Here is a 25159-nt window from a genome sequence, read left to right as displayed (position 1 = left end):
TATTGAGCTGACCTCATACCATAGCTGTGCTGTTATTTGCTAATAGATTAAAAAAAAAAAAAAAAAAGAATTTTTCTTACCACTGAGCTCTCTCTCAGTTTGTTTGTTCTGGGATGGAGTTTGGGGGTAGACACAAAGGAAGGGAGGGGAATCAAATCCTATTCTGCCCCATCAATGGTAGGAGGAGCTTCTGAAGGGTGTGCAGTATTACTGTTCTCTGCTCTCATAAATGACAGGAATAACAGCTCTCTTGGAAGCTGCCAGAAGCTACTGCTATATGTGAGATACTCCAGGAGGTGGCCTTTTTTCAGGGTCTTTAGTACGACCATGTGGTTTAGCTCCGTGTGTGTGGCCTTGTCAACATTTAAACTGCCTATGTTCCAGGCCTAACTATGTGATTCTTTCCCCTGTTGGGGATGGGAGGCACAGATGCTAGTTTGTTGGGGGTGATCCCACAAGGCCCAGGGCCAAAACTGGGGCCAAGATCATTGCCCTTACCAGCCTGGGGAGCTGACATTGGAGAAGCCCCTAAGATGGAGACCTCTTCCCTGGATGGAGGAAAATCTTGAGCTAGTATTAATAAATGCTCACTCTGTGACAATACCCAAACAGGAAAGCACCTACCACCCATCATGGGCACTTTATGAGTTTACTTTAAACATGTGGCAGAGTAGAAGGAGCCCCCAAATGAGACGTAACAGGCTTTTCCTGCACATCTGACCGTAAACAAGTCTCTTTTGACATGGAGGTCTGACATCCCATGGCATGTTCAGGATCTGCCTGGACTTGGCATGCTAGTAGCAGAGGCTGTTATGAGTAAGTGGAGGGAATAAGGAGGCTGCAGAAAAAAATCAGGCCAGTCCATTAAAGGCTAGGTGCTCTTTAGGATAGGGACCAGTTCCAAGGTTGGTGGGGAGCAGAGAATTTTAAATAAGAGAATGGCCCTCTTCATCACTTTATAAGTTTCTCACGATCTTTGTGATCACGTTCATTCCCTTGCCTGAAGGCCTTCAGGAGTATCCTGTTTCTCCTGAGATAAAGTTCAGGCTCCTAGGCATAGTCTTTAAGGCCAGGCACAATCTGGCCCCCAACCTCTTGGACCTCATTTCCCTCCACTGTCTCCATATTTCCATTCTTCCAGATCTGGGCCTGGCCCTCCTTTCAATGGGCAGAGCTGTTCATGCCTCTGGGCCTTGTACATATTGGCCCTTCTGTCCCTCACTTCCTCTTTCCTTGGTAAGTACCTACCCTATCCAAGAGTCCATTCAAATAACACCTCTCTGGAAGCCTTCCTTATATCTCCATGCAAAGCTGAATGGTTCTCCCCATGGTCTAACTCCATTACAGCACTCAGCTCATTCATTGCTTCATTCATTCCCGCATTCATTCCACAAATATTCTGATCAGTTTACTAGGCACTGAGGATACAGCAGTAACCAAAACTGGCACAAATCCCTGCCATCATGGAACTCTTTAGTGGAAAGAGACAGACATTAAATAAATAAGCAACATATATAGAATGTCAGATGGTTTGGCACCAAAGCTTCCTCAGACTTCCTAGTTCCTTGCAGTTGGGGCCTAGTGATGAGCTTTGGCCAGTGGGCTGTGAGCAGAAATGACATGTCACTTCCAGACCAAAGTATTTAAGAGCTGGTCCTTGACCCTCGAGCTCTTTTCACTTGCTGTAGCCATTGGAAGGCACTTATTAAGCCACAAAATAGAAACATCCTGGATCACTGGGTCACTGTTGGAAAATGGCTGCCTAGAAAGCAACATGTTCTGCAGTGGACTCTGCATAAGCGAAAAATTAATTTTAACTGTAGGCCACTGAACTTTGGAGTTCTCACAGAATAACCTAGCCTTTGTAGACTAGTGAACATGGTGATAGGCACTGTGGAGAAAAATTAAGAAGGAAAGGGTGATAGAGGTGGAGGCTGGTGATGGGATGTTGAAGCTGTAAGTAGGGTGGTCAGGGAAGGCCTTACTAAGAAGGTACTATTTGAGTAAAGACCTGAAGGAAATCAGGAAGGAAACCACATGACTGACTGGGAGAAGAGTGACAGACAGGGGAAAGCCAATGCAAAGGCCCTGAGGCAGAACCGAGGATAGCATTGTTGTAAGAACAGCAAGGAGTTCAGCACAGCTCGAACGCATGAGGGGGAAATTGGCAGAAATTATAGTAGGGAGATTGGAGGGGTGGGGAACAGGTTGTGTAGGGCCTTGTGGACCATTTCAAGGACTCTGACTTTGAGTGAGAATGGGAGCCACTGGAGAGTTTTGAGCAGAAGAGTGATGTTATTTGATTTACATTTTAACATCTATGTTGCTGCATTGGGAATAGACTGAAGATACTGTAGGACTAAAGTAGACTAGTTAGGAGGTTATTGCATTAATCAAACTAGAGGCAATGTGTCTGAGAAGACAGCATGGTGAGAAATGGTCAGATTCTGGACATATTTTGAAGGTACAGCCGGTATGATTTCCAGGAAGATAGGATGTGGAATACAGAAAAAGAGAAATCAAGATTGATTCCAAAGTTTGGGTCTCAGCACCTGGAAGTTTGGAGTTGCCATCATCTGCCATCTTAGAATGGGTTTGTTAGGAAGATCAGGATCTCAGTTTAGGATTTAGAAATTTTGAGATGCTTATTAGATGTTCAGGTGGCAAAAAGAAACCGAAAGTTGGATATGTATCTTTCATACAGTAGGCATTAAATAAATATTTATTGGGCAGAAGAAAGGCTCTGTTCATTAACAAAATAGTTGTGACATCACAAAAAGACAGTGTACATGAAATTGCAAAGTATATCATGCTGTTCAAATGAAGAACAATTTGCTACAATAACAATATTATACTTATCAGGGGAGACAGAGATAGGTTTTTAAATTTTCTTTTAAAAATATTTGAAAGATTATAGCCAATGGGTTGAGTCATTCATCTGACAATTTTTGGTGAAATTCTTATACTGGGCTATTATTATCTGCAATCAATGTAAAGATTATCTAGAAAAAGGTAAGCTGGTCAGAGAAATATTGTCTAATTGCCAAAAGGCCTAAAATTCATATTAACAAGTGATGGTAGAAACCAATGGAATGAAGAAAACAAATGATGGGCCACCAATTCTACTATATTTACTATATATTCAAATAGTTATCTTGGCATCAGTTAATTTGCAGTCTTAAAAACATATGAATCTTTCCAAAGATCAGATTATTTCTTACCCAAACAGATAATTATTGCCTTCCCCTTCCTGCCACTCCTCTAAGCATAATATTGAAGGACCAACTGTCTAGACCACAGAAACTTTAGAAGGGGCAGCCTTCCACATAGTTGTGGAAGAAATTAGAAAGGAAATATGATAATGGCTGAGACATAACCCTGCATGAAGTAATTTGTCCATCTAGTCTTTGAAATTCATCTCCTATGGACATAAGCACACATTTCAGAGACAGGAACTGAGGGAAGAAAAGAGAAGGAATATGTATGTCTATGTAGAGGGCTTGAACAATGAGGCGCTGGTGGGGAGAGTGGAAAAAAAGGCAATTTAAATAGATAATGGTAGTACAGTCAGCATCTTGACACTGCAATGCTTTCCATCAGCTTCAGAAACTCAATCTAATAGCTGTTTCTTTAGTTTTAGAAAATGCCCCAGCACAAGAACATTGGGAAAGTTTTTCTCCGATAAAGTGGATAAAGGACTCCACACTAAGTTGTCCCTTTTCTCCTTAAAGAAGAGCCCAGTTTGCATAACAGGTGATAGGAGCTAAAATGCCAACAGCAAAAGCCAATATACTAGCTTATAAATCTAAGCAAGCTGTTTAATTTTTGTATGTGATGTCATTTTCTCAGCATGTTTTCTGTTTTTCATTGGTGCTTATCATTTTATAAGAAACAATACTTTCAGTTTGGGAACTCCTAGTCAAAGGAGGCGCCTAATTATTAAAAAGTTGTATGCCTAGGTGTGCCTGGGTGGCTCAGTCAGTTAAGCACCTGACTTGAGCTTGAGTCATGATCTCACAGTTTGTGAGTTCGAGCCCCGTGTCAGGCTCTGCACTGACAGCATGAGCCCACTTTGGATTCCCTTTCCCTGCCCACTCTCTGTCTCTCCCCAACTCACTCTCTCTCTCTCTCTCTCTCTCTCTCTCTCTCAAAAATAAATAAACTTAAAAAAAATTTGTATGCCTAAAGAATAGCAAAAAGCAGAAATTGGAGCCCTTGTGTACTGTTGGTGGGAATGTAAATCATGCAGCCACCATTTACAGAAGAACAGTATGCTTCTTCAAAAATTTAAAGATAGGAATACCATATGGTCCAGTAATTCGACTTCTGGTCCAGCGTTGAAAGCAGGGATTCAAAGAGATATTTGCACACCTATGTTATAATTATTATTCTATTTGCCTATTATTCACAATAGGCAAAAGGTGGAAGCAATTCGAGTGTCCATTGACAGATGGTAAATAGGATATATACATAAAATGGAAAATTAGTCAATCTTAAAAAGGAAGGAAAATATGACACATGCTGCAACATGGATAAAACTTGAGAACATTATGCTCAGTGGAATAAGCCAGTCACAAAAGGACCAATACTGTATGACTCCATTTATATGCGGTATCTAGAGTAGTCACATTCACTTGAGACAATATGGAGAATGGTAGAGGCCAGGAGTTGGGGGGAGAGGGAATAGGGGTTATTGTTCAATGGATACAGAATTCCAGTTTTGCAAGGTGAAAAGAGTTCTAGAGATGGATGGTGGTGATGGATGCACAACAATGTGGACTATAATTAATGCCACTAAACTGCAAACTGAAAAATAGCTAAGATGATAAATATTATTTATATCATATTTCATGTATATATGAAAAACTGGGCCAATGTCTCCTAACCTTTTTTTCATTATTGCTTCCCCCACAAGGACTCATTTTAGACTTTTTTCCCCAACAGTCCCCCTCCAAAGAAATGTTAATACCAGAGATATGCCACATATGTGTATAGTATGTATATCTGTGCTTTATACCATAAAAAAGTAAGATTTTTTTGTCCTCCAGGAAATACTTTTCTTAACAAAATGTTTATTTATTTTTGAGAGAGCACAAGCAGAGGGAGGAGCTGTGAGAGGGGAACAGAGGATCCCAAGCAGGCTCTGTACTGACAGGCTGACAGCAGCAAGTCCGATACGGGGCTCAAACGCACAAACCACGAGATCATGATCTGGGCCAAAGGCAGATGCTTAACCGACTGAGCCACTCAGGTGCCCCTCCAAGAACTACTTTTTACCCTGGACATTATCACCCCCATTGAGAATGCATTTATTAGGTGTAATGACATGAGGTGAGAATCCATGAGGGCCAAATACAGGATTTCTGACTGGTATATGTTAGAAGTACAAGTAAGCATCATAAAATCATAGACTAAAAGAAATCTGTGTACAAAAATATAAAGAACTATCTCTTCATCCATTCTTTTACTTATTTTCTAATTTTTTATGTGTTAGGCCCTCTAATAAACACTGAGGATACAATAATGAACAAAAATATACATATTCCTTACCCTCATAGTACTTAAAATCCAGTGAGTGAGACAAATATTGATCAATACTCACACAAATAAATGTAAGACAACAACCTCAGTAAGTGCCTCAAAAGAGATACTTGGTGTTATAGGGAAGCCAGCAGGAGTTCCCTGTGAAAGTAATGATAGAGCTGAGGTTGGAAGGGGAAAAAGCTTTAACTAGGCAAAGGAGGAAGGAGATCTTTCAATGGAGACAAGATAGATTGTGCAAAGACCTGTGCAGAGAGAGAGTATGGCACTCACAAGAAACCAAAAGACATGAATGGCTGGGACACAGTGATCCAGGTGGAAAGTGATGCAAAATGAAACTAGCCCAAAGTTTCTTGAACTTGGCACTATTGACATTTTGCATTTGATAATTCTTTTGTTGTGGGAGGCTGTCCCAACCATTACAGGATATTTAGCAGCGTTCCTGGCCTTTACCCCCTAGATGCCAGTAGCACCTACCTCCAAGTTGTGACAACCAAAAATGTCTCCAGACATGGCCAAATGTCCACTGGGGAGCAAAATCACATTTGGTTGAGAACCAATGGAGAGAGATAGGCAGGGGCCAGACTGTGTAGGCCCTGTTAAGGAGTTTTGCTTTATTCTGTAAGTGACGGGATGCCTTTCAGGAATATTAAAGTGGAGGAAACAAGACAATCAAAACTGCATTTCTTTGTTTTTAATAATTTTTTTAATGTTTATTTATCTTTGAGAGAGACAGAGCATGCGTGGGGGAGGGGAAGAGAGAGAGGGAGACACAGAATCTGAAATAGGCTCCAGGCTCTAAGCTGTCAGCACAGAGCCTGATGTGGGGCTTATACTTGTCAACCATAAGATCATGACTTGAGCCAAAGTTGGAAGCCCAACCAACTGAGCCACCTTGATCACCCCTCAAAACTGCACTTCCAAAAGATCTTCTGTCAGCAGTGAGTAAAATGAGGGAAAAGAAACTCAGGCCAGAAGCAATGTCGATAGACCAATTAAGAGGCTAAACCAGTTTAGAAGCTCCTAGACTTTCCTGGTGAAAGCTAATTACAGCTTGGACTAGGATGGTGGGTGGTGGAGATGCAGAGAAGTGATGGATTGGAAAGATAGGAAGTCAAATCAACAGGAGTTGGTGATAGACTAAACATGTAGGGTGAGGCAGAAGGAGATGGCAGGAATGATTCATGCTAGAGGAAGTGACTGGGTGATGGTGCTGTTGACCAAAATGGGCAAGTTGGAGATGGCCCAGGTTTGTGGGAGAAACACAATTTTATCATATTAAATTTGAGGGGCCTTTGAGATGCCCAGGAACAGATGCCAAATAGGTCATTGGATATGTGGGTCTGGAGCTCTAGGAGGCCTGGATTACAGATACCAGGGAGCAAATGGTCTAGAGAAGGTAATCTCAGCAGCGTAAGTATACTGCCTCCCAAGGAAGGAGTATAGGAGGAAAAGATGAGGTCCTAAGACTGGGTCTTAAGTGTGACTCCTGTTTAACGACCCGATAGAGAAAAATACACCTCAAGCATCAGCAAAGGGATGGCTGGAAAGTTGGTGAGACCAAAGAGAAGGTGGGGTCTCAGGAGGCCAGGGAAATGAGTGAGTCAAGAAGCAGGGAGTGCACAATGTTTACAGCAGCGCTATCGACAATAGCCAAAATATGGAAGAGAGCCCACATGTCCATCGGCTTTGGAATGGATAAAGAAGATGTGGTGTGTGTGTGTGTGTGTGTGTGTGTGTGTGTGTGTGTGTGCGTGCGTGTGATGGAGTATTACTCAGCAATCAAAAAGAATGAAATCTTGCCATTTGCAACAATGTGGATGGAACTGGAGCGTATTATGCTAAGTGAAATTAGAGAAAGACAAATATGACTTCACTCATATGTGGAATTTAAGATACAAACAGATGAACATAAGGGAAGGGAAGCAAAAATAATACAAAAACAGGGAAGGGGACAAAACATAAGAGACTCTTAAATATGGAGAACAAACAGGGCTGCTGGAGGGGTTGTGGGTGAGGGATGAGCTAAATGGGCAATGGGCATTAAGGAGGACACTTGTTGGGATGAACACTGAGTGTTATATGTAGGGGATGAATCACTGGATTCTACTCCTGAAATCATTATTCTGCTGTAAGCTAACTAACTGGGATGTAAATTAAAAATAATAATATTAGGGGCGCCTGGGTGGCTCAGTCGGTTAAGCATCTGACTTCAGCTCAGGTCATGATCTCACGGTCCATGGGTTCGAGCCCCATGTCAGGCTCTGTGCTGACAGCTCAGATCCTGGAGCTTGCTTCGGATTCTGTGTCTTCCCTCTCTCTGACCCTTCCCAGCTCATGCTGTCTCTCTCTCAAAAATAAAGAACATGAAAGAAAGAAAGAAAGAAAGAAAGAAAGAAAGAAAGAAAGAAAGAAAGAAAGAAAGAAAGAAAGAAAGAAAGAAAGAAGAAAGAAAGAAAGAAGCAGGAAATGTAAAACTGTGTCACATGCTCCTGAGAGATTACATAAGATGGCTAAAGACAGTCTGCTGGATGTGGAGAAAAGGTCACTGTTGGTCTTAGTGAAAGTGGTTTGGTTTGATGGAGACAGGAGTCAGATGGAGATGGGTGAGGAGTAGGAGATGAGGAAATGGAGACAGTGAATGCAGATCACATCTTGGGAGGTTAGATTGTAGGGAGGAGGGGAGACAAAAGGTGGGACCTGGGGAGGGGCAAGGGGATATTTTGAAAATGAGAGGGATGTGAGGGGCACATGAGTGGCTCAGTTGGTTGAGTGTCTGAGTTCGGCTCAGGTCACGATCTCGTAGTTCATGGGTTTGAGCCCCATGTCAGGCTCGCTGCTGTCAGCACAGAGCTTGCTTTGGATCCTCTGTCCCCCTCGCTCAATGCCACTCCACTGCTCATGCTCTCTCTCTCTCTCAAAAATAAATAAACACTTAAAAAATAAAATAAAATAAAATAAAATAAAGGAGAGGGATGTGAGCATGTTTCAGTTTCAGTTGGGAAAATAGCTGGCTGCAAGGAGTTGGGTATCCAAGAAAAAGGGAAGCTTCAGAGATGGGAGGGAATGGTCACAGAGAAGGGGAGCAGGGTTGTTCCCCGTAGAACAGAAGGAAGTGGAGAGGAGGGTGTGAGCCAGCGGGTCTGTGTGAGGGGAGGTGGAGAAGCAGAGGGGCTTCTGCTGAGACAGAGTGAAGAGTGGGCATGAGGTGGGCTTGAGAAGAGTGAAGTTTGAAATTGTGAGAATCATTATCAGAAAAATTATTCTCAGGATGCAACAGTTCCTCAGTCATCTGAGAGAAATTATGATTGGAATACCCAGATTACTTGCACTACTTTCCTAGAGTTGCCATAACAAAACACCACAAAGTGAGTGGCTCCTAGCAACCAGGAGAGAACTTTATTCTGTCATAGTGTTGGATGTTACAAGTCCGAAATCAAGGTATGAGCAGGGCCATGCTCCCTCTGAAGTCTCCAGGGGAAGATCCTTCCTTGTCCCCCGCTAGCATCTGGCAGTTGCTAGTAATCCTGGCTGTTACTTGGCATCCTTGGCTCCTAGATGCATCACTCCAATCTCCACCCCTGTCCTCACATGGCTTTCTCCCCTCTGAGTCGGTCTCCATGTTTTCCTCTTTTTATAAAAACATCAGTCATTGGGAGCTCCTGGGGGCCTCAGTCGGTTAAGCGTCTGACTTCTGGCTCAGGTCATGATCTCACAGCTGGTGATTCAAGCCCCACATAGGGCTCTGTGCTGACAGCTCAGAGCCTCTAGCCTGCTTCAGATTCTATCTCCCTGTCTCTCTCTCTGTCCTTCCCCTGCTTGTGCTCCCTCTTTCTGTCTCTCTCTCTCAAAAAATTTTTTTAATTAATTAAAAAAAAAGAACATCAGTCATTGGAGTCACCCTACTCCACTATGACCTCATCTTAACCTATGTATGTCTGCAAAGGCTCCATTTCCATATTAGGTCACATTCACAGGTTTCAGGTGGACATGAATTTTAGAGGAACACTATTCAATTCAGTATATATATTACTAAGACATGAGATTGTGTTAATGCATCTTTAAAGTATTTGTATAATTAAAATGAAAAAGTCTTTAACAGCTCATGTGTATAGATCTCAAGTGCTTCATAAGCACAGTGTCAACGTGCCCCCTGTAAAACTGTTGTGGTATCTCCATTGTCCCCGTGTTACAGGTGAGGACACAGAGGCCAAGAGTAGCTGAGTGATTTGCCTAGGGTGAGATCCTGGCAGAGCTAGGCCCAGAACACAGGCACCCTGACCAGTAACACTCAGCTCTATTGCCTGCCTTTTTCCAGGTAACCTGGAGTTAATCAGAACAAAACTTAATCAGCTATTTATCTATGTCACTACCCTTCCCCGCCAACATTCTTTGCTCATATCTCTTTCTCTACATACAGTGCTTTATGCATTCAGCATGTCTGCAGCTCCATACTGACAGCCTACTGCATGAGAACAGAAGCCTACTGTTTGGCCCATTTGGGCTGGCAAAATATAACTCTTTCTTTTCCGGTAACTTCTGGGCTTGGCTTTCTTTCCCCAGGTCCACAGCATCCAGTTCATGGAGTTCTCAGAAGTGGAGAACCAGGATGACTACTACAGCATAGACGCGGGTTATGTCTACACCCAGGACCAGCGAGGAGTGCATGTCATGTATGATGAAGCCTTGAGTGATCTGAAGGAGCTGGAGGCAGAAATGCTGCTTGTAGCCAGCCATTACATTGAGAAAGAGAAAGGTCAGAAGTCAGATTTTAAAAAATCAACCAGCCAAACAAATAATACACACTAAGGGCTCTGTTTAACACCTTCCACCTGGAAACATAAATGCATATTCAATAGTATCTGAAAACTCAGTAAGTTCATACACCTCCCCTGTTTTAGAGAAGATATGGTTCTGCTTCTAGCTCAACTCCCTCTTCTTGTTGGAGACTGTGACTCCTCTTTCAAAGCGTGTTTATAATTCTGACTGTTGTTTAGACTCTGTTTGTTCCCCACCAGGTGAAGGGGGTGTCATGCAGGGCCCCGAGGGAAGCAAAGTAAGGGAGTGAAGGTAATAATTCTTTTTTCCTAAGTGACAAAAAAGTGATTGACCTTGGGGAAACAGCAGTTAGAAGCAGAGACACCCTAGAGTTCCTAACAAAAATCCAGCAGGATAAGCACCAAAAGGAGAAATCATTACTCAGGGTAATCAAATAACCTATACTATGGGTTCTCTTCTTCCTTCTGGCGTCACTCAAATGTATGCAATTCTAGAAATAGGTGAGGAAAGAAGAATCCTTTTGGAATAATATGATGACATTAGCATTATATTTGGAAAGAGCTTAGAGTTTCTAGACATATTGCAACACCTAAAAGGAAATTTAGCAAGGCTTTGTGCTATTTTGTAATATATGTGGTTGGTAATTAAGAATAATTCATTTTGGGGCGCCTGGGTGGCTCAGTCAGTTAAGCGTCTGACTCTTGGTTTCTGCTCAGGTCATGATCTCACAGTTCATGAGTTCAAGCCCCACGTTGGGCTCTGCATTGCCGGTGTGAACCTGCTTGGGATTCTCTCTCTCTCTCCTCTCTACTCCTCCCTCTCTCTCTCTCTCTCAAAATAAATAAACTTAAAAAAAAGAATTTTAATATTGATATAAAATACTGCTCAAAGAATGTTTGACAACTAACCTTTCAGAGCCAGACAGAATTAACTTAACATTGGATTGAACTCTGCCCTCTTTGTTACAGACCATGGGTGTCTGAATCATGGGATGCAGTGATGGCATCCAACATTCTAGGGCATTTAATTTCAACTTTTAGCTTTTATCTTTACTGGTTATTCTACATACTGATGGCATCATTTTTATTGATATTAATTTATAATACTGTGCAACTGTTTCAAGCTGCTAAGAATTTAATTTGATTGAAACAGTCAGCAGTTATTTAGCCACATGAACAAGACCATCTTTCAACCGAGCTAGTGAATATGTAGTCATCCGTTGTGGAATGATTTCCCAACCTCTGCTGAAGAAATTCCTGATCAAAGTCTTTTTCTTGTTCAGTACCCATCATATACGTGATAATTATTGAACTCAAAGTTCAGCACCTGAAACTCTCTTACTTTTTGATATTTCAGTCTGAAATAGACCACTCAAAAATTGAAAGCAATACTCATGCTGGTATTGAAAAATTAACATTAATATAGTGGGAAAATATTTTAGCTGAATATAATGACAAGGATTACTTACCTTTATTGATTTAAGTTAGGAATTAACATAATTAAGGAATATCTTAGAAACTTCTCTGAGAAGTTTTTACTTGGCTAATATCACTTGGAAGAGCAGGGTTAACCTGGGTTTGTGGTTAAACCACCAGGGACCTATTTTTAGAGAAGGTGAAATGTATGTTTTGCCTTTAAATTACAGGTTTGAGGATATTTTCGTGAAGATTTCATATTAACTGAATTTTGGTTGTATTTCTAAAATTAGCCTTTAAGACTAAAATTAAAAAGTGGAAACAAAAACCTCTGTTGACTTAGAAGTCAACAAGTGTGAACTTAGGTCCTAGTCTTGGCCAATGGCTCTCCAGCTGATTCTTAGGAACCCCTGTGACTAACTCAGTGTTTTCATTCCTGAGATGGAGCTGACAGTTCAAGGGCTGCTTTTCAAATGAGAATAGCTCCGTGGAAAGGCCTGTCTCTGGTCATTCTCATCTCCCTTCTCTCCCAGGTCACAAAGAGGGCAGCAAGTCAAATACTGGCCAGGACTGGGGATGGGCCCATGCAAGCGTGGACAGATTTGCTGTGCTGTATGACATATGGACCTGGGAAGCAGCTCTTCTAGAAAATAAGCGCCAGGTATTTCTCCCTAGAAAACAAAACATCTGTTAAACTTTCTTACAAAACCCAGTATTTAAAACAAACAAAAAGCCTGTCTTTTGGGGCAGCTCCTAATAAAGTATGTAATTATTCTATTTAAATAATCTCAGCTAGTTGTTAAGGATATGAATAATAAGTTTATTTTCTTGTGGTTCCTTGTTAACAAAAAATAAAATGTGAAGGGTACTACTTTATCTTATAGGCATAATTTGTTAGAGGGCTGTATAATTTAGGATCTTATATATATGTTTTTAGTGAGAATGGGTGATGATTCCATTCACATTCATTGTCCTGTCAGGGATGAGCCTCACTTTGCTACACACAGACACCCTGACTTTATTATGGCCTTTAGAAATACACCACACGTGGGTGGGGCAGGCAGTTGGGTAAGGTATGCTCAGCACAGCAAGTTACGAGGGTGAGTTTAAAGCAATGAGATGGCATCTTGCTAAATTCATCATCATACCATCAATGGCTCATATCCTAGTAATAAATGAGACACTGCTCTTCATTTGTATCCACAGCATGGATTATTAGCCCTTCTGATGGTCACCAACTCTTGGGAGTTTATTCATCAAACATTAAGTATCTCCTCTGTCTCAGGAACTATTCTAGACATTAGGAACATATGGATAAATAAGAGAAGATAATCTCTGTCTTTAAGGAATTCTAGTCTATAAAAGTTGACCCAGTCTCTAAATAAAAATTACAGGTGACTCACAGCTTGCAACTGAGGCACACACAAGATCCCCAGAGACCACCGCGGAGGGAGGAATTTGTCCTGTGGGGGGCTATTGGAGCAAAGGAAATATTGGCAAGTCTTCTCAGAGGAATAGATCTTTATTTAATCCTGTTAGTAAGAGATGTGTAAGATGTTGTCTGTCAGAGAAGGAAAAATCCTTAAGCAGAGGAAACAGCATTAGCGATGTCAGGGAGGTGTAAAATGAGGATGGTGAATTTGGAGAACAAGAGGACTTCTATGGCTAGGCTATAAAGGCATGATGAGAAGTGAGCTGAATGTGTTTTGGGTGCAGCCTGTGAAGGGCCTGCTAATCCATACAACATTTACAGTGTATTTTATGAGCAAAGAGGAGCCATCGGTGAGTTCCAGTAAGGGAGAAATACGACCATAGCTCCGTTTTCACCAGTTGCTGGGGTATTCGTGGGGAGAATAGATTAGAGTGGAGCTCGTGCAGAAGAGCAGTGCAGTTTATTGCAACAGTGACCTGGAGAGGGAAGACGGGACCTACACCAAGGATGGAACAGTGACAACAGGAAGGAGGGCAGACTTGAGAGCACTTTGTAGAAATGGAAATGTTGGGATTTGAAGACCAGACGCTGGGGTGAGAGTTTAATAAGGGTGGAATTAAAAAGGACTTTCTCAGGGTCAGGGAGGAGGCTATTAACTGAAATGGAATGCAGGAGGAGGGGCACTTTGGAGGGGAAGGAAATACCGAGTCTGCCACAACAGGCATGTGAGGAGAGTTTGCTAAAACTCAGGTGTGAATGTTTTGTGGGAAGTATAGGTTTGAAGGTCAGGAGCAGATATGAGCTGAGGTATGAAGGTGAACGTTGAGCCACAGTAATGAATCAAATGACTAGGAAAAGCCAGAGATGTCTTAAATGCAGCCCTGGGTAATTCTTGAATTTAAGGGGAAGATCACAGAACAAGAATCCTTGAGGGGAACAAGAAGTAGCCAAAGAAACTAGAGGACAAAAAAGAAGGGATAGTGTGATAAGAGCCAATGAAGGGGAGGTGCTTTTAATTAGGAGAGGACAGTTACTAACTAGTGTGGCATGCAGCGAAACATCAAGAAAGAGGACTCCTAAACACCAGGCAGTGGGGTCAGTCCCCAGGGTCATTGCCAGCTTCATAGGACTCTCAGAGGAGGTATGGGGGTGGAAGCCAGCTTACAGTGCACTATGATGTGGTCAGAAGATGGGGAAGTGGAAATGTTTTCTTTGAATTGTTTTTCTAGTAGATTAGATGGTTAACCATTTCATCTACTCTCTGGTCTATTACTCACAGAGATGTAGGTCACCCAATTTTTGTAAACACCTGGCTGGGCTTAAAGGGTGAGAGCCTCGGGCTTTGAAAACCGTTCCTCTTTTCAAAGGGAACTGGCCTCTACAGAGTTTGCATCTGCACCCTTCATCTGCCAGTTAGAAACTTCCTTTGATCAACTAAGTGAGAGATCTAGACTCAGAGTGTAGCGACTGAAAAGGCTACATTAAATGTAAATAAGACAGAGTCCCTGAACTCAACAGGTTTATTGTCGAAACATGAGTTTTAAGCAGCCCCCCTTTTCTGGGCTCTCTCTCCCCACCTTCCCTTTCAGTGCTTCCAGGCCATCTATGGAGGCCCCAGGCAGGACTCAATGGCAATAGAAGAATAGAAGGGCAGAGAGGACTGAAAAATCGATTTCTCCACACTTTGGCATGCACTTCATTCTGTGCTAAGCTACCAGGGCTGTTCACTAGTTTCCTCTATGGTAAATGAAATTATTTTAACTTAAAAAAATCATTGAAAACGCCTCCCCCCTTTCTACCCTGACAATAAGTTCTCTATAGAAACTGAGCTATCTGTGCCAAAGCTGTGAAACGTGGCCTTCTAAATCAGAAATTCTGTCAAAAGAGCCTATTTCTAATGGATAAACCTTTGTGTTATCTAGAGTACAATTGATTTCTCCCAGTCCTGATTCTACTGTTCTGCCAAATATATTGGAATCCCTAGAGTTAAAAATTGCTCAAACACACTGGGCTGTCTTAAATCCTGAAAGTAACCATTTTGTGTGTAAACTCTCATAAAATTAGGGCTGATGTGAATTCAGGTGAATTAAGGAACTCTTAGAGAAGCCAGGCATTAGCTGTCCTGGCTCCTAAGTGACAGTTGTTCCACATGCTAATTCTCTCTACAGCCACCAGAGGACACATTTTCAGGGTAATTTGAATTAGTGTTTGTAGAACTAAAATAAAATAAATAAATAAATAAATAAATAAATAAATAAATAAATAAATACCTGTGACAGTTGTGGCTAGCACTGATTTTCTGTTTTGTACTTGCATTTGATCTAAAATGTTATTTTTTTAAGTTTTCTAAGTCCCAGAAATATAAGACACTTGAAGTAAAAATAATATAAACACAGAAAGGTTTGAGATTATTCGTTTTGTTTTTTTCCCATTTTCTCCAATATTTGATGCCTACCCTCAATGTGTACCACGCATTATTTTGCCTGAGAGTTGGCCCTTGACACACACAGGTGACATTTGACAGGCGAGGAAGACTTCTTAGACAAATACCAGCCCAGAGTTTAAATGGAAATGGGCCAGTTAGCAAACAGATAATACATAGAACCTGTGAGGCAGAAAGATCCTCGTCTTTCCCCTGTTGGGAAAGTATTAATAATAAAATTATGCAAGGGTCCATCTGAGAGTTTCTTGAGGTTGAGGCCAAAGCTTAAAAAAGCCTAATGAATTTTTTAAAAGAGCCACGTTTTCCTTTTCAACAACTAGTGTTGCCAATTAAACTATGACAATATGCGGGACATACTTATACTCAAAAAGTGTTTGCTGTTTATCAGAAACTCAGACTTAACTAGGTGACCTCTATTTTTATTTGCTAAATCTGGCAATCCTGTAAACAACAAAAGCGAGTTTGGCAAATTAGCACCAACCTCTGCAACCTGGTATCAGCAGATTGAAATCACCAGCAAGAACCCTCCCCACAAACTTCTACCAAATAGCCAAACAATAGGGCTCTTTGTACAAAAAACAGGTCAAGGCGTACAAATACTATAAACCAGCTCCTGGGATTGCCTTGGCTCAGTCAAAAAGGTTCAAGTTAGTCCAGAATGATTTAGGGAAGTAATTGTTTCTTTCCTAATCTCCTCACCTAGGCTATTAAGTGACACCTTTCTTACCTGTCACTCCCTCCTTTCTGCTTTGTCCTCTACTATTTAATTATTGAATGTTATTCTAGACTAGAGCTCAGCAGAGGGAACCAGTAATTTAGATAACCCTGCTTGTTCAATTTTCCCCAAGGCTCACTTACAGGGCGGGAGATCTCCACCTTTCTTCATTCCTTGCTCTGAGATGTGTGAGTTCCTAACCTACGAGTGCATTGTGTGTTCTGAGATTTTAGCCTCCTTTGGTGCTTTCCCTTTCATGCTAAGGTTGGCCTAAGGTCCCTGAGTCCAATGTTTCCCAAAGGGCATCCTGCAAATCCAGATGCTAAATAAAGTGCCCTAGGATCTCCCTCCTTGTGCTTTAGCATTGAAGCCCAGATACTGCACATCTGTTAATAAGACAATGTTTGATTCCTACTCTGCTATTGATTCTTGAGTGTTTACCTCTCTAGGGAGTCTTGGAAGCCATGATTAGCAAGATGGAGACACTCCTGGCTTTTCCTGCCACATATTCATGTAGTGCTTGCACCTTCTCAGTTCTTTCTGGTTTTGTATTCTTTTCTTAGCTATGGACTCCACACAAAGAGAGGGGCTTGTTATCACCTTCAGGGAAATTTCTTATTTTGTTAAGAAGAGGGTTGACTTCCTGCCCCAAGCCACCAGGAAGACCAACACCCAAGGAAACAAAACACACTCTTTCTCTGATGCATCTCAAAGTGTGCTAGGCTGTCAGATTGGTGGAAATTGCAACCTCAGCAATTCACTCCTTTCTGCCAATTAAATCCACACACTGGGCAAGCCTGTGTGTCTTTAAAATACATAGATAGATAGATAGATAGATAGATAGATAGATAGATAGATATACATGTCTGTATGTATATATATATTGTTTTAGCTCAATTTTAGCTAATTTATTGTCAAGTTAGCTAACATACAGTATATATACAGTGTGCTCTTGGTCTTGGGGGTAGGTTTCCATGATTCATCACTTACATACAACACCCAGTGTTCATCCCAACAAGTGCCCTCCTTAATGCCCATCACCCATTTCTCCCACTCCCCCCACCCCATCAACCCTCAGTTTGTTCTCTTTATTTAAGAGTCTCTTATGGTTTGCCTCCCTCTCTGTTTGAAACTACTTTTTCCCTTTCCCTTCTCCCATGGTCTTCTGCTAAGTTTCTCAAGTTCCACATATGAGGGAAAACATGATATCTGTCTTTCTCTGACTTATTTCACTTAGCATAATACTCTCCAGTTCCATCTACATTGTTGCAAATGGCAGGATTTCATTCTTTCTCATTGCCAAGTAGTATTCCATTATATATACAAACCACATCTTCTTTATCCATTCATCAGTTGATGGATATTTGGGCTCTTTCCATAATTTGGCTATTGTTGATAGCACTGTAAACATTGGGGTACATGTGCCCCTATGAATCAACACTCCGGTATCCTTTGGATAAATTCCTAGTGCTTTGGTGATATGACTACAATGGGAGCTGACACCTTCCAGAAGAGTGAACCCTCCATAAGAGGAGCTAGAGAAAGAAGACTGGGAAGGGACATCTTGAGCTAAAACTCTGAGGGAGGAAGTGTTGGATTAGATCAGTAGAGGAAAGGAATCTGTTCTGTTGTGAAATGAATGGAATAAAACTTCAGAAGCTTCCAGTGAAAGCTGATTTATCCATCAGGCAATGTGGACTTGGTGTTTAGGATCTAAGAGCTTTTCAGGTACCATTGAAAATGTTTGGGATTTGAGAAAAAAAAAAACTTATGCATTACTCTGAAATATGAAAAGAAAATACAACATAGAACGCAGTAATGCTTAATCACATGTCAGTAAAATGTAAAAACATTGTTAACTCAGCACTTATAAACATTTCTTTTGCATCTGAAAATTTCTAGATCAGATCTTCTCACTTCTTAAGAATCTCTGAATATATACTGCCCAGAAATCATAGCCAATCATTAACTCAAAGTGATGTTTGTAGCCAAATTGAAAAGCAAAATTCTAAATATCATTTAACATTTTTACAGAAAAAAAAAATTGAATGGGATGTGAGTATGTCTTACTATAGTTGATATAATGTGGGATAGGGTCTCCAAAAAAAAGATTGTCTAAGCCCTATGAAGGCCTGAACAGTAATCACACTGTTCAGAACTGCTTAATTATCTTGCCCTTAGGTCCCTGTTTGGGATTCCAGCCCAGTGATCTCTCAAGAGCCTTTTCCTGATTAGCACCATGACTAATTACACACAAATAGAATTTACACTCAGAACAGAAATTTCTTACGCTCACAGACAAATGTAAAAGCAAAATAAAGAACATCTCTCTCTGGATTCTCACATTAGGAACCCTCTTCAATGGTTAGTGTCTGGAAGCTTTCTTTGGTTTTTAGGAAAGGCTTGTGACCTCCACTGGAATTAAATTAAATTAAATTAAATTTAATTTAATTTAATTTAATTTAAATAAATTAAAAAATTAAAATAAATTAAACAATTAAAAAAAGAAAGTAATACAAATAATTTTTCATCAAATTATCAATAATCAAAGTATATAAATGATTTTATACACTGCAACATTCCAATAAAATTACTAATTCTCGGGGCGCCTGGGTGGCTCAGTCGGTTGAGCGTCTGACTTCGGCTCAGGTCATGATCTCAGGGTCAGTGAGTTCGAGCCCCACGTCGGGCTCTGTGCTGACTGCTCAGAGCCTGAAGCCTGTTTCAGATTCTGTGTCTCCCTTTCTCTCTGACCCTCCCCCGTTCATGCTCTGTCTCTCTCTGTCTCAAAAATAAATAAATGTTAAAAAAAAAAAAATTTGTTTTTTAAATTACTAATTCTCACTTCTAAAAAAAAAAAAAAACAAAAACAGAAAAAGAAAAGAAAAGCTCCCCCAAATGCCTTTCAGAGCTCTGTACACCAGGCCCTTCCTAGCAATTTCTAGGTAAAATTGAGCAAACTGTTAAAGAAAAGGGGTCAGAAACAAGGATAAGGAGAGGAGGCCACCTGCCTCCATTTGGTCAAAGAGTAAAATGGAGGCAGGAGAATGAGCCTGTGGAGAAAGGTGTTACAGACAAATATATTTGATGGAGTGACATTGCATGCACCGTCTCATTAGAGCTTATCATTATCACATGTTATATTATTCATTATTTAAGGCTCCTTTTATTTGTGGAGAGCAGGGGAAGAGGGGACACAGGCAAAACTAGTGTCCCTTCCTTTGCCCTCCCTCCCTCTGTTGGTTTACTAATTGCTCTGAGTCGCTTTGGTGCTGCAGCTGCCCGAACCAGGCCGGGGTACCCCGTGGTACCCTGAGGTTCTGAGCGGTTTCTCCCCTGCTGATGCCCTGGGGCTTTCCAAAGCATGGAGTGGGTGGGGCCTCACCTCTCTTTGCTGGGCCCTACGGCTGCCTCTGCTGTTCCCTGACTAGAAACCTTATTTGCAGCTTCTTGACAGTTACTTTGAGGCCTACCAGCACGTGTTGGACCCCGAGGAGAGGTTTGCCTTAGCACAAGTGATCACTGACATCATGCACAGGTGCCCAAGGTTTGATTTCAGCCACCCTTATTTCATTAAGGCCTACAAAGATGAATGCACCTGCCTGAGGCTTCACTTGCAGCTGGTGAGGGGCATCCTCAATCAGCACGTAAGTACATTTGGATTTTAAAATACTACATGTGAGAAGGTGTTTTCCTTTCATTGCAGGTTCAGAATCCAGGTTTTCTAGGGCAGCACGTTGAGCATGTTTATTTGTAAGCTCATTTGCATTGTTGAATTCCAAGCATAACTACAGTCTTAAATGGAAGTTTCCGACCCTAATTAACATTTAATGGTCTGCAAAGAATAGACAACTTATTTTCACTAGATGATGGAGTTTATTGGTACTGAAAGGAGGACTAAACATACCCCTTTACAAGCCATTAATGTATAAAGTTGTGTTTATTAATTTGTTTTTAATGCTGTGGCTATTTTTAGGACACTAAAGGAAAAATTAGTGTACATCCTCTGGGGAAAAGCCAGTGGCAGGAAGTAAGCAAGGGATAAATTGTTGCAGTGCGTTTACCTGAGACCTGGTTAGATTTTTTTCCTTGTAGTCAATCATTTGACAAAGAGAAGTTTTCCTGGGCCTCTTAAGATTGTCTGAACTTGGTTGCCTTTGTTTTTATTGGCTGATCCCAGGCTCAGACTGAGACACCAGCATGTCTTCGTGTGAATGGATCCTCAAAACCATGTCTGGGTGAAAATCAGTCAAATAATGAAGGGACGCAAAGGACTGCTGTTCTTCTCATGCCAGGGCTCATAATTCACACCCATGGGAAAGTTTAAGTTTTCTAATTTTAACTTTTATGTTACATTTCTAGATAGAGCGCCAGCGGGAGTATGTCCAGAGGCTTTGGCAAAGAGGCCATCCAGATGATAGCAGTAACTTTGGACTTCCCCTTAACATAATTTGCAAACAACTTATTTCCATCAACAATAGCTGGTATGGTGCTATTGTCTTTAGACATTTTACATTTAATCTTTTAGATAAGTTAAAGGGTATGATGGTAAGTCTAAATACTATTCTATAAAGTACCTTTCAAGTGTCTGGGGAGATGAGACAAGTAGATATAAAAGCCACAGAAGAGGGATTTTCTTGCGTACTCAATACCCATTTGCTTTGTAAGTAATAAAGAATAGGAGGCTAGAATTTAAAAGTTAAAACACTGGGTGCAGAATCTTTATTCTCTTGAGAAGCTCTATAAGAAAGAAAGAAGTTGTTCTTAAAAATGCCATCAGAGGACTTATTCAGAGGTGCCACACAAGCGGACATGCATGAAACTTGGGTGTGCTTAAAAGTTTCTCTCAAAAAGGAATTTCTTTAGTAAGTGTCACCATTTCTGCAAGCTCGCCTTGTGATCCTCTACCCCTTTAAGGAGCAAACTAAATTTCCTAAGATCACTCAGAGAAGGTATACCCCCATGACATGCATGCAGTTTGAGCCACCCCCTCCCCGCCATTCCTTCCTTGCCTTTGAGAGTGGTAAGGGAATCAGGAAGTGGGTTGCAAGCCCCAAGTTGGTCTGTATGGCCCATGATCACAATCTCTATTGCCTTCAAATGGGTGGAGAAATCATCCAGCTCCTTTCAACATGTCACAAATATCTGCTGAGCCACCTACAAGTACCGGGCACTGTGCAAGGAGGTGAGGACACAGTTGTGAACAATAGAGGCATGGCCCTATGCTCCCATCAAGCGCACAGGTCAGCAGTACAGGCGCACTTTCACTAGGATATGGCCACAATGGGCTATGGTATCTTCTTGGGGAGTAGCAGGATGCCGTGGGATTTCGTAGCTTAGATTCTTTTTTTTTTAATTGTTTATTCCTTTTTTGAGAGAGAGAGAGGCACAGATCATGAGCAGGGGAGGGGCAGAGAGAGAGGGAGACACAAAATCTGAAGCAGGCTCTAGGCTCTGAACTGTCAGCCCGATGCGGGGCTCGAATTCATGAACCGTGAGATCATGACCTGAGCTGAAGTCAGACACTTAACCGACTGAGCCACCCTGGTGTCCCTCGTAGCTTAGATTCTAACCTTATCCCTTGAGAAAGAGCCCTGGGAGTTCCAGGCACAAGACTGCATTTTCTCCACAGACCTTTCTAAGGACTGATTTCTTCTCTGTCATAAGATTGAGACATCAGCTGTCTGTGTGCGGCTCCCTATGGCAAGAATCTACTGTTGAGGAAATGGTTCTTGGCAGAACATGCTAGGGCTGTATGGATACCAAGACCTGTCAGAACAGTCTCAAAAGCAAATGTTATTTGCTTGATGAAATTCCTTTCCAGCCCTAGGGTTGTAATTTTTAAGATCTAGAACTAAGAGGAATCCCATTTGCATAGATTTAAGAAGTATTTATGTTCTTTAGTTCTATATAGGTATAGAAAGGCCCTTGACTTGTGCTGTATCCTCTATTTTCAAAGGAATACCCACAGACAAGCACTTTGTTATTTCTGGCTTCATCCATTTATAAAATAGAACCTTCTTATGGCAAATGTGAATGATTCTAGCAGTTGTGTACAGAATTTAAAATGTGTCTTTGTTCATTAACATTTTCAGGGAAAAGGATAAAGACTCAGGTAGAAAAATAGAAAGAAATTATGGAAATTATGTATTTAATATTTAGTCACTGATAAGTTATTTTGTTTTCAGATATTTGACTCAATGTTGATTACTGGAATGTTTATAGGTTTGCCATATACAGTTTAAGAATCAGATTGGGCTTTTAGAATAAATTCTTATGGCTCCCAATTTTAAAAGGGTTCACATTAAAGCAAAGGGCATGTTGCATAATCTGGTGGCTTCCCTGGATGGCCTCTGAGGCCCCTTTAAGGTTCCAGTTTTTTATAATGTCCTGGATTAAAACAGCTGTTTTATTGGTCTTAAAAAATGTAAAATTCAAATGTCTTTTGAAACAGATCAAGTTCTTCACTGTGTAAAATTGTCATTGATCCATCCTCTTTTCAAGCCCGTCTTTGAAAAACATGTATCTGCTGGAGTTCCACCCTTCCCTGGGCCTGGCATCGCTCATCCCCCGATCTCTTGATCACCTTCTCCAGGAGGCCCGTCACACCTGCAGACCCACATCAGCCAGCAGCCTCACCTTGCTGGAGAGACGCGTGCTGCAGCTGGCCCTGGATATGTGGCTCACACCGGCCCAGCCTGAGTCCTGGTACAGCACACGTCTCCACAAAGATGTAGGTTCTCCGAAAGGGGAGATGGGGGAGCTCCTTGGCCAAGGGAATGTTTCCAGGCAGATGTTACTACTTAACTTTGTTTTTCTGTTTGGCTCTATTCCTCCCTATTTGGCCAGAGACAGATCATAGTGCTGGGCTTTGCCAACATTTTTATGTAATGGTTTTTTCATTTTCGGTCAAAGTTTCTATTTTATCAAAATACTGCTACATTTAGAAGGGAGATATACTACATACGTATGTGGGAGATGTTTTCTGGATTATTTCTATTTCAACAATACACATTTTTAATTTAAAAGCTATGTATTTTATTTGCACTAAAGCTCTTCCTGAAATTCCCTCTTTTTGTCCTGACCTGAGATCTGGTATGAGAGAGAGAGTGGCTGAGTGAGGAGACAGGGACCTGGACTCAAGTTCTGCCCTGCCATTAACTTGCTGTGTGACTCTGAGAAAGTCTTTGAGCCTCCCTGAGCTTCTTTTTCCTATTTTGTAACCTTATGTTTGTGTATTTGAGGGGAGGGAGATGGAAGTGAGCCTGATGGTCTCTAAAGCCCCTTTCAGCTTAGAACTCTATGGTTCAAACTATGGCCTAATGATTTACTTAGTATTTGTAGTTAGATTTTAATTCTCTTCTTTTTCTGTTAAGGCCAGCACAGTGGAGCCTATATTTCCAATCTGACCTTACTCTGTGTGGGTACATGGTGTATGATGAAGGAACTTTCAGCTACCAAAAATCTCTCTTCCATGCATCTGCCTTGACCTCCTATTCCCTCCTAAACTAAAATTTTATTTTATTTTAATTCATTTTAAATCGATCAAAATAATGTAATACAGAATTTTAGCAAATGAAAAAAGCAAAAGAAAAAAATTACCCTAAATATAATCACTCAAATGCATTCACAATACTTTTCTGAATTCAAGCATTCTTCATATGCGTATTTTACATAGTTATAATCACATCCTTCATCCACTGCTTTTCATACACTTAATACACTGTTTTTCTCAGTTAACATTGTATTATATGTTTTTCCATTTTGCTAACTAGTCTTTATACTCACCTTTATGGTTATAATTCCCTTAAAGGATGATCATAACTTTTCCACCTCTTTCCTTATTGTTGGACATTCAAGTAATTTCTAATTTTTCATTGGTATTAAAATTGTTATAATGTATGTTTCCATGCTTACAGATTTTTCTATATTTTAAATCAGTTCCTTTGATAGATTCTTAGGAGTGGAATTACTGAAACAAAATTTAAGTCTTTGGATGCAAGTTGGCAGATTGCTTCTCAAAAGAGTTGGGACAAATTACAATGCCACCAACAATTTGTAAGAGTACTAATTCTGCCACACTGTACAGTATTAGGTATAAGCATATGTCTGTGTGTGTGTGTGTGTGTATAAATAATATATATATGTATATGCATGTATTTATTTATAAAGCATATATACAGACATATACTTTATATATATGTATAAAACAGGTGGCATTGCCTTGTTAATTGGCATTTCCTTGGTATTTGTTGAGACTAAATATCCTTCCAAATGTCTTGTTACAAGTTGTATTTTTTTGTGAATCTTCTGTCTTTCCTTTTATTTATCTCTTAGAATCCTAATGTCATTCCTATTCACTTCCATGAGCTCTCTTCAATAAAAATTTTAACCCTTTGTCCATGATATTTTCTGCAAATATCTCTCCCAATTTATCTTTTTCTGTTTTATTTTCATAGAGTAAAATCTGTTGATCTTTTCCTTTGTGATTTCTTTTATCTTCCTTAATCCAGAAAGCAAATCATCTTCCACATGTTTTATATTTGTCTTACTTTATTCTAATTTCTTAAGTCTTTATTTTATTTTAAAAATATTTAACTTCTTTAGTATTCCACCTGGAGGGAGAGAGAAAGAGAGAGAGACGGGTATGAAGATGGCTCAAAATTGAATTTTTCCTGGGGCACTTGGGTGGCTCAGTCAGTCAAGCATCCAACTTCGGCTCAGGTCATGATCTTGTGATTCGTGAGTTCAAGCCCTGCTTTGGGCTCTGTGCTGACAGCTCAGAACCCGGAGCCTGCTTCAGAGTCTATGTCTCCCTCTCTCTCTGCCCCTCC

At 40.8% G+C, this 25159-nt stretch overlaps 1 protein-coding gene across 1 annotated transcript in view; it reads left to right on the top strand.

Annotated features, from left to right (window-relative positions):
* CCDC162P (coiled-coil domain containing 162) overlaps nt 1–25159 on the top strand; it is a 176857-nt gene that overhangs the window by 56610 nt on the left and 95088 nt on the right. The window contains exons 16-20 of the mRNA XM_027057133.2: nt 10105–10297; nt 12269–12396; nt 19772–19972; nt 20688–20809; nt 22830–23058. Coding sequence (XP_026912934.1) covers nt 10105–10297; nt 12269–12396; nt 19772–19972; nt 20688–20809; nt 22830–23058 — 873 coding nt within the window. The remainder of the gene's footprint in view (nt 1–10104; nt 10298–12268; nt 12397–19771; nt 19973–20687; nt 20810–22829; nt 23059–25159) is intronic.

The sequence above is a fragment of the Acinonyx jubatus genome, chromosome B2 (assembly GCF_027475565.1).
Source record: "Acinonyx jubatus isolate Ajub_Pintada_27869175 chromosome B2, VMU_Ajub_asm_v1.0, whole genome shotgun sequence".
Classification (NCBI taxonomy): Eukaryota; Metazoa; Chordata; class Mammalia; order Carnivora; family Felidae; genus Acinonyx; species Acinonyx jubatus.
This window is presented reverse-complemented; position numbering and strand designations above follow the sequence as displayed.